Genomic DNA, 14,934 nt, shown 5'->3' with positions numbered 1-14,934 from the left:
TGATTGTAAATCCAACTATGTAGTGCTCTGAATGACCACTAGATGGCAGTAAGCGACAATGCAATTGCAATCAACCATGCGTGCACCTGTTTTCAACAAGCCGACGTTATTAAATTACCTTTTGAGTAGTTTGGCACCACTTCACTTTTCTTCTATTTAGTCTCTTCCCTCCTCAGTGCACATTTCATTAAAATGCAATGAACACTTGATGTCGAATATCGATTACTGTCCACATATTAGTAGAAGTTGACAAGTTGTTTGCGATGAGCCAATGGAAAACCACCGTAAAGAATGCACCGCCCCCCTTTCCCCACCTCAGCTCGACCACCCCTCATCGCGCCTCAACCCGCGCCTCAACCCGCCTCCCGGTGCGGTAATTGCTATGTTTAGATCCCCCCCCCCCCACCCCCCTCGCCACGCAGTGTCACCTCCGCCCATCCAGTGTGCACGGAAGGACACTTTCACACCCGGACAAGCCGAAGCTGCTTCGTCTCATGGCGCAACGAAAGCTTTCCGACAGCGCGCACCGCGTGGAGCGTCTCCGGGGTGGAAGGTAGCAAATGACCCGCGCACGCGCGCCCCCACCCGCCCCCCGCTGCACGTGACTGTGCTGGGGCACCTCACGAAGACTTTGTGTGCGTGTGTGTGTGTGTGTGACTGTGTTGGATCGGCGCGCCATGCGTCTTCGTCGGCGTCCAGCAGGACTCTGGTTCGAGCTCCACTGAGTGGCTGCCGTGCTTCCAAATAACTTTTGTGTTTGGGGACGTTCGTCAAGGGGAAGGTGGGGGGGGCAAGGATGGGGGCTCGGATCGGGGCAGCCCAGCAGAAACAGACGCTCCTGTGGATTATCGTGGGTAAGTCAACAACACGACAATGTCACTGGTCCGATTTGTGTCGTAACTCGTGACTACACGAAATAAGGGAGTTGTAACAAGTGAAGCAACTTGAAAAGACGTGCACAACTTCTATTGCCTGTATGTTTGATCATGACATCGTTTGCGATGTTGTGCAATTTCGATGCACTTTGAATTTCAAATTGTGTCATATGAATTGTTGTGTATAAAGTATTTGTTGGCTCAGGTGTCAGTTTCCAGCAAATAGGCCTAATCAGTCTTTCCGCCATTGAAATATTTCATTTACGCCATTGACATTCACTCAATCTTGTAATGATGACATATTTGATGCGTCAGGGTTTCCGTCATTAAAAGTCATGGAATGGAATGTGCTCCGATTAAAACCTTAAATAGCACTAAGAAGCATTGAATATAATGTTGAGAGGCTTTACAAATTGAAATGCAATTGTTGCATGTTCATACTTTATCTTACATAGCATGTTGTACATATTAGTCACTATAACTATAATAATAAATGTGATCATAAATATATATTTATGGGACTGTTGACGAGTTGTAATTTACAATGAACAAAATGGCCCGTCGTCCACGATTTGCTTCATGTTCCAAATGCAAATTGATCTGAATTTGAAAAGAAAAATGTACTGTTCCTGTCACCAATGTCCATCATGAAACACTAATGCCACCTAGTGGCAAAAAAAAATAGCACAACATATGACTCAGTGTTTCACACTCCTTTTACGACATGCCGTCATTTTTTGGTCAACTGCAAAAATATCAACTCAGTCTTTTCACTTGTGGAATATTTTGTTGACACTTCTGCTCCTAACTGCAATGAACTTGCACATTATGAGAGTTGTGTAACTCAAACAACTTCCTGGTCGGCTTCCATACTCGTAACTCAAGTCTCATTTGCCCTTTCTTCCCTTTTTTGGAGCAGCATAGCAGCATTTAGTTTCTCCAGATCCTTCCGCCACTTAGTGCTTCTCCCTCTTCGCGTTCCACTTTTATAAATAAAGTGGCGGCACATGCAAGCAAATTCAGCCTATTAATTGCCTGGTGTACGATACTCCTAAAATGTATCATAGTCTGTAGTCTTTAAGGCTCAACAATATTGTTGACACAAAATTGCTTAGAGAGAGTTACAAAAAAAAAAAAAAGTGTTTACTTGTCTGCAGACACGAGTGCTCCTCCGTGTTTATTCTTTAAGAAGTTGCATGCTTATATATTTATACAGCCTTTGATAAATGAACCCCGCGGCACAATCATTAAACCTCGCAGCTTCCAGTAGCCTCGAGTGTTTGTGGAAAGGCGTGCGCTCGTTGTGTATGTAAAACATCCGTCCACTAGCCGCAGCTTTTGCAATACGTGGGGATGCTGGAGCCCATCTCTGTGGACTTAACCCTAGGACAGGATTTCAGGCAACAGTATTAATGTTCAAAATCATCTCCAAAAAAGAGCACATTTCAGAAAATTCTCCATTTTCCCGCCGTTCATACAAATATTTCTTTTTTGACCTTTACTCGACACGTCATTCTGACTGCTTGAGGAATGGAGTTGCACCATCTCCTGTGTTTGGGTTGACATTTCCCCCGTAATATATCTCCACTGGTCACAGTAAATAGACTTTGCCGGAGCTCATTTTCTTGAGCGGCGCACACGCAACGAACGACAGCCCACACGAGCTGTTCGGTAACAAGAATGCCAATTACACAAGGTGCTGCCGCTCCTGTCTGCCCTTTGTCGCAACAGGTTCCATTTGTCTTCTTTGTTCCTTAAATAGAGTGCAATTTTCCATTTTAGTTCACCAAATCCAGTAAATACTTTCCCCCATTCCGTTCCTTCCATTGTCTTTCGAGAGAATGATTTTATTCTCTCGGCCTTGCGGGCATGTTTGGCGACGTATCAATAGCTGAAACCTTTATCAGTCTCCTTACGAACACGGGTTGAATAACAAAAAGAGAATACTTTTTTTCCAAGACACGAATGTATTGAACTCAAATTAGTGACCGTGCATGGAAACCGAACCCTGTCACACATTTGGACAGCTGAATTTTTCGACTCAATTTTGTGAGAACTGTTCAAAATCATGATGCTGCATGGAACCCTAACCCTCCTTTGAAACCTTACTCTTAAACCCTGACTCCTTTAAAATTCGAGGTCACACGTTCTGACATCTGAATATTTCAACTTAGCTGTTAAAAATCCGTGCATGGAAGCCAAACACTCCTTTAAAACCCAAGGTCACACATTTTGACAGCTGAAAAGTTCAACACAATTTAATAACAACTGTTAAATATTGTGACCGTGCATGGAGGCCAAAACTTCCTTTGAAACCTTACTTTAAAACCCTAACTCCTGTAAAACCCAAAGTCACACATTCTAACAGCTGAATTTTTCAACTCATTTTTTTTTCAACTGTAAAAAATTGTGACTGTGCATTGAAGCCAAGCCCTTCTTTGAAACCTTACTTTGAAACCTGACTCCTTTTAAAGAGGTCACACATTCTGACAGCTGAATTTTCCAACTCAATTTTTTTGACAACTGTAAAAAATAGTGACCGTGCATGGAAGCCAACCCCTCTGTTGAAAACTTACTTTGAAACTCTAAATCCTTTAAAACCCAAAGTCACACATTCTGACAGCTGAATTTTTCAACTAATTTTTTTTTTCAACTGTAAAAAATTGTGACTGCGCATTGAAGCCAAGCCCTTCTTTGAAACTTTACTTTGAAACCCGACTCCTTTAAAGAGGTCACACATTCTGACAGCTGAATTTTTCAACTAAATTTTTTTGACAACTGTAAAAAATAGTGACCGTGCATGGAAGCCAACCCCTCCGTTGAAAACTTACTTTGAAACCCTAAATCCTTTAAAACCCAAAGTCACACATTCTGACAGCTGAATTTTTCAACTCATTTTTTTTTCAACTGTAAAAAATTGTGACTGTGCATTGAAGCCAAGCCCTTCTTTGAAACCTTGCTTTGAAACCTGACTCCTTTAAAGAGGTCACACATTCTGACAGCTGAATTTTCCAACTCAATTTTTTTGACAACTGTAAAAAATAGTGACTCAGTTGAAACCTGACTTTCAAACTAGGCAAAAAACTATAAAGGCAAAAGAAGAAATTTCACTCCCGCAACATGACACCTCAAGTTTTCTATCAAAGTGTGTGAATGTTTTCTACAGAATCATAAAGTGTGAACACGACTGCCCTTCAAGTTGTTTTATTGCAGTGATTTGTCGCTGTGGGAGTCGGAAGTTTTATGAAAGGGATCACGAGCGACTCAGTTTGTGTCCGTTCCGTCTACTAGTTCACCAGGTTACAGTTTTTCTTTGAAGGACTTCTTTTGAGGCTTCACTGAAAGAACATGACATATCAAAGTGTGCTAAATTCAATGCCGCAACATCAAAAAAAAAAGAGAAGAAGAAGAAGAAGCCTCCTACAAGCATTTATCTAACCAGACTAGTAATATGTCGGTATTTATAGCGCGACAAGGACGGAGGAGGAGGAAACAAGCAAACATCGTGCTTACTTTGGGTGCCAAGTTTGAAATAAATTCACATTTAAAGGGGAAGTGGAAATTCTACTTTTAATTGAAATATTGTGGTGCCTTGATTTACAAATTGAATTTGTTTTCTGATCACCCTTGTAACTCAAAACACTCTTCTCTCAAATCATCTTTCCCCATTAAAATGAATCTAATCGATTTGAAGCGTTCAGTTTGATTCAATTTCCATTTTTTTAATTATGGAACATCAATTCTTCTTAAACGTCAAGCTCAGTCTTTCATCACATGGCAGGAGGACAAAGAATCCATTTTTTCCATCGTCCAAATCTCGACAGAAGTCATCGCCGGGCTTTGTCTGCGTGCGATAAATTTCATCTCTCCAACCGCCAGCAAATGTGAACAATTTACCGCTCGTACCCGCGACGGGCAGATCAGCAGTCCTGAACCGCGCTTCATTTTCCTCTCCAGTCGTGCCCGAGCCACGTTACAAATCTGTCCAATTTTAACCTCCCATCAAAATGTACAGATTATTAATGCCTCTCATTATCTTCTTACACACCCCTTGATCTGGTCGAAAATACGAGCTGTAGATAAATGATCGCTTCCCCCCCCCCCCCAAAATGTCAGCCATCATCCACACGGAGCTGCGTCTACGTTGCCTCCTGTTCTCCCGCCATTCATCAGTTTTATGATTGCTTACGTGCGAATGGCGACAATTTGTGTATACGTGGCGTGCGTGCGTTTTGGGTGATCGGGCCCGAGCGGCTAATGAGCGGCGTGTTGAGGCGCTTCAGTGGAGCGTGTGATCGCGCATGTGTGGGATTCTATTTGTGCGGAGATGAGAGTCGGCTTTGTATTGTATGTCGGCGTCCAAAAAGTGTCATCGCCGCCCTTGGGCAGGCACATATATGTGACAAAACACATTTTGCCGCTCATAAACAAACACTGATGTGTTAGTTACTCAATTTCTCGGCTAGGCTGGGTGAGGATGCTGAGTCACTCTCAAGCAATGGCTGGAGTCTTCCCACCATATTGCGAAGGCTGGAAGGGTATTATTGGACGCAACAATTAGCGATGGCTTACAGCTAGCGTTAGCATTAGCTGATATTTTACTTAGCTTGAATGTTGGGAGTTAAGACTGCTGGAGAATATTTTATTTTATAATATAATTTATTTTTTTATTATATTATTATTATTATTATTGTATTTTATGATATAATAATTAGAATATAATATATTAAAAAAAAAAAAACATTTATTAATTTTTTTTTAATTGATTTGTTGGATTTTTAAAAAAAAAAGAAAAAAAAAAGGAGAGCAATGATGATGTCAAATCGAATGAACAATACTGAGCTCTCCTGTAAGAAAAAAAAGAAAAAAAAAAAAAAAAAGAATATAATATAATCTAAAATTATAATAATTATTAAATTTTTCATTCGTGCCCATATGTTTTGAAGAGGACTGAAGAACTTATTACCATCTGGTCACATCAGATGGTCGATGCTTGACCAACACTGCAGAGTAAAAGGCCAACATTAATACGCTGACTTTGAATATGTGGAATGAAGGAAAGTAGGCGAGAGATCTGCTATGAGTGTGAGAGGGAAAAAAATATTGGAAGGTTATATTTCCTCATTGTTTTTTTATGTTTCTAAAACAGTTTTCCAATTCCTCCTGCGATCCCATCCATACCCTCCAAATATCAGTCCAAAATTTCAAGCAAAAAGTAGAAATATGTGGTTATGTAAGAGCTAATTGCAACGCCGGAGCTGTGCAGAACTGCAGTGCAGCGAGATCAGCATGAGGCGGAGCCTTTAAGCAAACACGCAGCTCCTGAAAGTCCCCTCAAACAAAACATTGCCATGACTAAATAGGCTATGCTTGGATGCGTGCTGGCAAACATCGGCACGCGCACACCAATGCGAAGAATCACACTAATTATCCAAAGCCAGTATGAGATTGTTTAATCTGAATGGAAAAAAAAAGCACATGACATTTTCATCAAACAGAAAACCTTGATTGTTTTCACAATTATCAATCTGGCACCAGTGCCTTCATTGCTCTTTTTCTACGCATGACTTTGGTTATATTAGGACATATGTGCAGTATATAACATTATTGTAGGAACACAAAATACTTGAATCTGCCTCTTGAGTGTAACTTGTGCAATTTAAAGACATGTTTGCACTTGAGAAAACTCATCTTGGTTAACTCTCAGAGGGTGTTCAAATGGAGAATCTACGTTTATCTTTGCCTTGATGGAAATAGGCTTTGCCAGTCAACTAATTGTCAAAATCTGTAAAAGTAAATATAAACTATAGGTAGGCTCAACTACTTATAAACTATAAGTATAATTTTGAATTATTTATTATATAATATATATATATTTTATATTATGTATTTATTATAATAATTATTATAAAAATTTAAAAAAGAAAGTTTTAGTGTAAGGTATTTAGAAAAATGTAATAAAAAACCTGAAAACAGAAAAAAATATTATTAAAAAAACGGGAAAATTACTCAGAAAACCAGAAAAAAACATTCTGAAAAACAGGGAATTTTTTTTTTTTTATAAAACAGAAAAAAAATATTCTGAAAAACAGATTTAAAAAAAATATACTCAAGCTCCCCCCAAAAAACGATTTTTTTTCCCCCAAGTAAATGCAATACGCTTAAGTACCAGTACTATAAGTAAAAGTAAGTATAAGTCAAAGCCTTTTTCGAAAAAAGTCACGGGAATTGCTGTGTAAACAGATAAGAAATTGTAATCGGAACACGTGAGGGGAATGTGATGGCTGAAGGTGGGAGCAGTGGTGCGAAGCGCAATACCACAACTTTGATGATTGATTGCCATGAGAGAAAATCTTAGCGGTATGCTAAGCATTATCCGGACACATTTTGATCGTCATCTTGTATTCAGCAGGCGTAACGTCGTGCTCATTTTCAGCCGAGATTAATTTGGCTCGCGCCGTGTTCCCCTTCCTTTATGTCTGCTGTTTCCTTTGCAGGATTTTCAATTCAATGACACTTCCCAGTATTGAAAGCTTGCCAATGTTATTAGTGGGCCTAATCTTAAAATCATAATGCCATTTGCAAACAACAACGCTGGCTGTCTCGCTCGCTCGCTCGCTCCTTTTTGAGGTGTGTTCTTGTTCCCACGCACTGTCAAACTTGTTTGCCTTTTTGCCTCACAGTCGAGAAGCTCATGGTTCGAATCCTCTTGTGAGGCATTTGCGTGTTTTCCCTTGCTCATGAGGCCTTTCACCAGGCACTCCAATGTAAAAACAGGTTGATTGGAGACGCTAGTATTTAGGCTGAAATGGCCTCGAACCTTTTTAGTTTCGCTTAAAGGGGAAGTCAACCCCCCCCCCCCCCCCCAAAACCCTGACAATAATAAAAAATCTTGACCATAATATGTTCTATGCAGCCTCACTAGTCTAAATATGGTTAATATTGCGTTAGTGGAATATGAGTTATGAAGCAAAATCCAGCCATTTTTATCCATATCAGGGGGCGGCCATTTTGCAACTTGCTGTCGACTGAAGATGACATCAATGTTGCTCAGGCAACGACCAATCACAGCTCACCTGTTTTCTGAAACTGAGCTGTGATTGGTTGTTACCTGAGACCTGAGCAGCTGTGATGTCATCTTCAGTCGACAGCAAGTGGCAAAATGGCCGCCCCCTGAGATGGGTAAAAACGGCTGGATTTTGCTTCATAACTCATGTTTAAGGTTGACTTCCACTGTAAAGCTATTTTTTTCTTAGAGGAAGGGTGGCTACACAGTTTAATTGTGCCTTCTGCCATCTAGTGGAAGAACGTGTAATTGTTCACTGTATGCTGCTGGCATAGATAGATATTAGCATATAGTAGTACGGAGTTTGAAAGTTGACATTAACAGACAAGTTGTCATATAAAAAAATAGGCCAAAATGACATTTTCTCCCCATTTTTTAGAAAATCAGAAAACAAAGTCCTGTAAATATTCCAAGTCCTGTGTCCACTGAACCAAACTTTTACCCGGCAACTACACGTGTCACTGCCACAACAGTCTTAGTCGCATTCGCTAATACGATTACAAAACCAACAACTTGGCGGTGTACACACATATTGTGGCCTCACTTAGTGAAAACATTTGCCAATTAAAACTCAAAAGTCCCCGCTGACGTGAAACAAATTATAAATACAACTGTGTGTTTAAAGAGTTTTAAAGAAAGTGCGATAACACACTTTCTTTCCTCGGTTGCAGCCGATATAAGAATAAATCACAAATTTGTCCATGTCCGGCCATCCAGTGGGGACATTTGAAAAGTTTATTAGGCGGATTTTCTGAAGAGACATGTGTTTTATTTTGTTTTTCTCAACGTTTGAATCAGTTTGCAGGTGTTATAACAAAAGGTCTGTGACAAAATATACAAGTCATAAAGAATTACGACACACTTAACATCCAATTGTAAATGGAGGAAGTAATAATTAATGTGGAGTCCGATTGTCCAGAGCACTGGGCCGCAAAGACACAGCGATGCAGGGAGGTCGACTTCCACTACTTTAAATGTATCAGGATGTGTGATTTTAGCATTTTAACAACAAAAGCTTAGCTTAGCCTTACATGCTTCACTTGTATCACATCTCCTCCTTATCAAAAGTAAAGTCAGGCAGGATTTTCCAAACACAAACTATCAGGCCAACTTTGCATCCAAACAATCGGGGAAAAAGGCAGCAGGCTACTTCCTGTTTGGTCGCTTAGCAACCAGCGCTAATTAGGAGTACGCTAGCGTCATCCCTGCGTTGTGGGCAGGCAGGCACTCCTGAGACCAACGATGTGAATGGGAGCAATTAAAAGGTCCGTTTCCCATAATGTCTCCTTTAAAAGTGTGAAACTACTGATGTGGAAAAAGACGGTTTTCAGGAAGTAAAAAAAACAACAGCCACAGCATTAGCTCTTAACGTACTCGATCGTCCACTTGGTAAATCCTCCGCCACGGGGGCTGACATAACGAGCGCTACGCTTTTGGGAGCTGCGAGGCAGCGCGGTGACATTTTGGGCGCAGCTAACTCACTTCCATCCAGAAAATCCAATCTCTCTAATCCCACGACTTCTTCATTCTGTGGCCAAAACAACCACTGTAAATGGGATGAAATGAATTCCTCCACATAAATCACATCATCCGCTTCTTTATATTAACACGGTCGATTGCTTAAGAACACAACAAACGGATACCCGTTTGGTATGATTAAAACAAGGGGTGTCAGGCGATTAATTTTTTTTATCTTAATTAATCGATTGACTTCAGTTAACACACGATTAATTGCAAATTTGATATCTTTTCTATCCCTTTTTTTTTGTTGAAGTTTTCATACGCTTGTTAACATAAAAGTGGGAAAAAATGTTAAACTAAAAGAAATATGGCTGCATCTTTTAGTCATTGATACAATAATTCATTAAATTGAGTTCAAAATAAAAAGATGCATTTGTTTTGAGGTCATTTTTCTGCCACTAGATGGCATAATTGCATTTGTAAGACGTTGGTGAGAGCTCAGTGCATTTTTCTTTTCATAATCTTTAACATGAAGTCAATTGTGAAATTTTGCTCATTTTTAAAATGTAAAAATACAACTTGACCCTCAGCGTCCACATACATATTGCATCATCATTACATTTATTACTGCTCGATTTTGCGACTAGAATTCCCCCAGTATAGGCTTTCCCAATCGCACGTTAGAACAATAAATGGCGTTAAAGAAACTTTAAATGAACGCCACTTTTTAATGTTGACAATTAAAGACAAATGCACTCTTAATGGTGTGGAAAAGGGATTCATTGAGAGCAAACTGTTGCAAGTCCTTCCACTTTGTCCTTATGGCAGCAGATCATCTGCGGAACGTCGTCCACCTGACCCAAATCTCATCTTTTATCGCGTTTTTATCGCGTTTATGCGATATTTGATGACTTGGTGGTAACGTCGGACATTATTGGTTCCATCGATCGCCGCAGCCTGAAACCTCTTGACAGTTTGTTGCCTTTTCTACTAGCCGAGTCAACTCCGCTGTTATTTATAGCCATTGCCATAATACTTGAATTATGTAATCCCACCAAAAAAAAAAAGAAAAAATATCTTAATCTACACATTCTTTGAGGCAAGTGCCTTCCGTTGCGTGTCACAGGCTGTTTGTTTGTGTCAAATCATCTTAACCCACATAACGTTGACTTCTTCATGCATGCATCATCACAGTTGCGGTGTGTTTTGCTATCCGCTTTTTTTTTTTTGCTCTCGGCGTAAAATAGTCCCAACTAGGTCATAAATGGCTTTTGCGGCCTCAGTCAGTCACGGCGTATAATTAATTGCCAGTGAAGAAATAGACACGCAAATATGCCAGGGTTCATTCATAAATTTCAAGTGTTTCAACACAGCTCGTAAATATGAAACGTTAGGACAAGACGAGTTTGTAAACAGGATGCGGATTTGCACTCTTCTTAAATGATAGCGAGAGATGATGACTTTTGTCTTGTTTGTGGGATTTTGTGGAACTTGCTTGAAAGCGGCTCTGGAAAAACCCGCTGCAGTGCGTTTATGATGTCGAGTAGCAGAATTGAGACACTTTTTGAGGAAAATGCAAACAAAAGATTGACTTGGTTGTTAATATATCCATTTGCTACAGTAACAACTCTAATGCGTAACTTCTCAGTAAAGTAATCAGACTACAGTTACTTTGTAATGTCACAAGCCGTTACGGTATGGCAATTAATGTTGACCAAAAAAAGATAACACAAAAAAAACCACATACACACAAGGATCGCGGCATATTCAAGCTTAATAAGAGAAATTTAATTATTATATTTATAAACAATGTATATTATAAAAGTTAAGTTTGCCATGACAATATTAACAGTTCAGGCCAGAACAGGCTCCCTTAATAAAAATTGTGAAGTTATTATTACTATTACTATTTAATATTTCAAAAATAAAATAAATAAATAATACATAAAATAAATAAACAATAATAAATAATAACTAAATAAAAACAGTAGGCCATTTATTTTAACTGGAATCAATGAAGACTCTTTTTTTAAATTAAAAAATAATAATTATGTTTTAAAAAATTGACTTTATTTTATTTAGAATTAATAAAAACAGTTAAAGAGGACAGGCTATACCAGGCTGCCTGAAAAAATAGTGAAGTTATTATTACTATTTCTATTTCATATTTTCAAAATAAATACATGAATGAATAATACATAATGTATATAAATAATCATAATAAATAAAATAAAAACAGTAGGTCATTTATTTTCACTGGAATAAATGAAGACTATTTTCTTTTAATAAAAATAATTGTGTTTAAAAAAATTGCCTTTATTTTATTTTTAATCAAAAAAATCATACTTTATTCTTAAACATCGCTGTTGAAAATGCACTTCCAATTAAATATTGGAATATTGGAATTGGTCTCTGTTGAATGTAAACGATAAAGAAATTTGTATTGTAACTTAGTTACTTTTAAATTCAAGCAATAAGTTACTTTTACCGTTAAGTATTTAATACTATAATAGTTACTTTTTCAAGGTAACTGTGGCAACTCTGGTTATTATAAAAACATGTGTATGTTGTCATTACATGTCAGAAAAGAAAAGAAAAGAAAAGAAATGAAAAAGCATCTGCTATTGTTTGCTAACAACACCAAATGTCGTCTCACGTCCTTTAAGATGAAAGCAGACAAGCAGTCGGCAAAAGTTTCCGTCACTCTGAAATCACAGCAAAGCAAACGTCGCACGTCGCGATAACGCCTGCTTCTATTGTCGGCAACGCGGACGACACGCACGCACGGGGCGCACAATCCAAACACGACGCCACAAAGTCTTTTTGTACCCGCGTCTCCTTCTTATCTGACGCAGTGAGTGCAACACACGCCGCGCGGCCGCCTGGCAAACAATCTGCCAGCAGCCGTTTTTTGCGAGGCCAGATAACGGCAGCTAATTAGCCGCTTAACTGCCGCCCATTAAAATAGCTCGTTAGGAGGAACCACAAATGGCACTTTGGACTCGGCAGATAGCGCCGAACCAACACAAGCCACGCCGCCGTCGCACTGAGCTTTCGTTGCTACGCTTTGTTCTTTGCAATATTTCAATTGATGTCTGAGTTGAGACATTAAATATTATGGCACATATATTTACAGCGTGGCACATTATCACCTGCGCCATCTGGTGGGCCACCGACACTAATCCAAGGTTTTTAATATTTTTGAAATCCATTGCCTTTGCATTCAAGTGTACTACAAAAACGTTTTTTCCCCTGATTATTGTTTATTAACCAGTGATTGGTGCTTATTTTGTACTTTGGATTTGTATAGCTATTGAAAAAAATTGGACTTGACGTTGTACTATGTTACCGGTTCGGTCATTGTTTTCCAAAGTAAAAACAGATGTTTGCAATTGCCTTATTTTGATTAAACACAAACAGTCTTCTTTCATCAAGGACTACAGAAATCAGTCAACAATTACTGTTGATATGCTGAAATCAGAGGATTTGGACCTTTTTCAATTAAAAAATTCTTCCAAACGATTGCTCGGTTCGTAATTAGTAAAGCATTAGCTTGACACTCCAAACTCATTTCCTCGTCGGTGTCCGCGGCTTCGTCCATGAAAAGAAACTCCAGAACAGAAGGATTGTAATAACCTCAGACTTCGAGATTTACTCTTTATTACAACATCGATTAAGCGACATAATTGTTTTAAAAACCCAATGATTTCCGCCACCGTGACTGCCTGGTGGAAGGCACTAGAATTGACAAAAGCCCAAGTGGAGCCCTGTGGACTTTCTCCCCTATGGCATAACCCCGACTTTCAACTTAACAACCAACCATTTCCTTTAGCTGTGTGGGAGCAGAAAGAAATTACACATCTCCACCATCTCTTCTCAGATAATATGTTTATATCATATACATCCTTGCTCCAAAAATACAATATAAAAAACGGAAATTTTTTACATTATCTACAAGTTAAAAATATGATAAAGAAAAAAATTCCAACACTTCGGGGTACGCTCCAACCACCTGTTTTAGCTAAAGATATTAACAAGCTTTCTCCGACAACAACAAAAAAACTTTCAAAAATATATAAGTTACTTTCATATACTGATAAAATGTCTTTACCCATCTCGAAATGGGAGACAGACTTGTCTATAGCACCGGAACCTGACTTTTGGATTCAAGTTTGTGAAAACGCATTTAAAATGGCAAAACACCCAAATTTACAACTTATCCAATATAAAATTATTCACAGAACATACATTACTCAATATATGATGAAGAAAATGGGACTCTCAGACTCCGACATTTGTCTCCAATGCTTACAAAACACTACAGACACTTATGTTCATGCTTTATGGTTATGTACTCCGGTTATGTATTTCTGGACTAAAGTCTTAGAAAAACTTTCCGCTATTTTGGACTGTAGGATACCTTCATCTCTAAACTTGTGTTTGCTAGGTGACCTAACAACACCTGACTTACCACATAAACAATTTCAATCTACACTTGTAGCCCTTACTATCGCTAAAAAAACAATTCTTGTTAACTGGAAAAATAAACAAACTCTGAATATCGACCAATGGTCTAACCTCCTCATAAATCACATTTTAATGGAAAAAATATCTGCCTCAAATAAAAACCAAATATCCAAATTTATAGAAACATGGTCTACGTATATAGAATTTTTTAACCTAATTCTGGTTACTTAATTCTGTCTGTTAGCGAGAGCCACTACATCGTGATAACTTACATTGATGTTTCTGCATCTGGCAATTTATTATTATATTATATTATTCGTATGGGATTTTTTTTAATGGGCTTGAGGTGAACTGATGAATACACGCACGCACATGCACATGCTCACCCACATACACAAAAAAAAAAAAAAAATATATATATATATATATATATATATATATATATATATATATATATATATATATGTGTGTGTGTATATGTATATATATATTTACGAAAAAAAACATTTTTTTTTTAAATTTATTTATTTTTTAAAAAAGGAGAGCAATGATGATGTCAAATCGAATGAACAATACTGAGCTCTACGAAAAAAAGAAAAGAAACTCCATACGCTCGTCTTGGCTTTTGTTCACTTGAGTCAAAATTAAATCAAGGGTACAACGATTCAGAAATGACACACACACAAATGAAATATCATTGGAGAAGAAGGAGGAGGAGCCAAAAGACTGTTTGACTCCATATTGCCTGAATAAATATGGAGTCCTGAATAAACAAAGCGGTGACGCAATTGAATATTACTATCAAATGTTACATCCTATATTTACACATTTTAAATGCAAACAATATAACGTTTACCTTATATTATTAATTCACTACACACAATGTTCTCGAACCACTCTTTCATATTTAACAGTTTACTATCTTACTTAGCTTCACTTTGACAAACTTCCTTGACACCAATTACTATAGTCATTCCCGATTTAGATGTATTTATATGTTTTTTTTTTCATCTTGACATCTCTTTCATGAAGAGCACAAAAAAAACCCATTTTATTTGAAGAGTT

At 38.2% G+C, this 14,934-nt stretch overlaps 1 protein-coding gene across 1 annotated transcript in view; it reads left to right on the top strand.

Annotated features, from left to right (window-relative positions):
• The first annotated feature begins 475 nt into the window (after positions 1-475).
• The window catches only part of LOC144060504 (receptor activity-modifying protein 1-like), a 30,658-nt gene continuing 16,199 nt past the window's right edge, over positions 476-14,934 (top strand). Inside the window, exons 1-2 of the mRNA XM_077580120.1 lie at positions 476-553; positions 700-854. Coding sequence (XP_077436246.1) covers positions 797-854 — 58 coding nt within the window. The 5' untranslated portion in view covers positions 476-553; positions 700-796. The remainder of the gene's footprint in view (positions 554-699; positions 855-14,934) is intronic.

Source organism: Vanacampus margaritifer, chromosome 11 (assembly GCF_051991255.1).
Source record: "Vanacampus margaritifer isolate UIUO_Vmar chromosome 11, RoL_Vmar_1.0, whole genome shotgun sequence".
In the NCBI taxonomy this organism is placed as follows: Eukaryota; Metazoa; Chordata; class Actinopteri; order Syngnathiformes; family Syngnathidae; genus Vanacampus; species Vanacampus margaritifer.
Note: the sequence above shows the minus strand (reverse complement) of the source record. Positions and strands in the feature narration are given on the sequence as shown.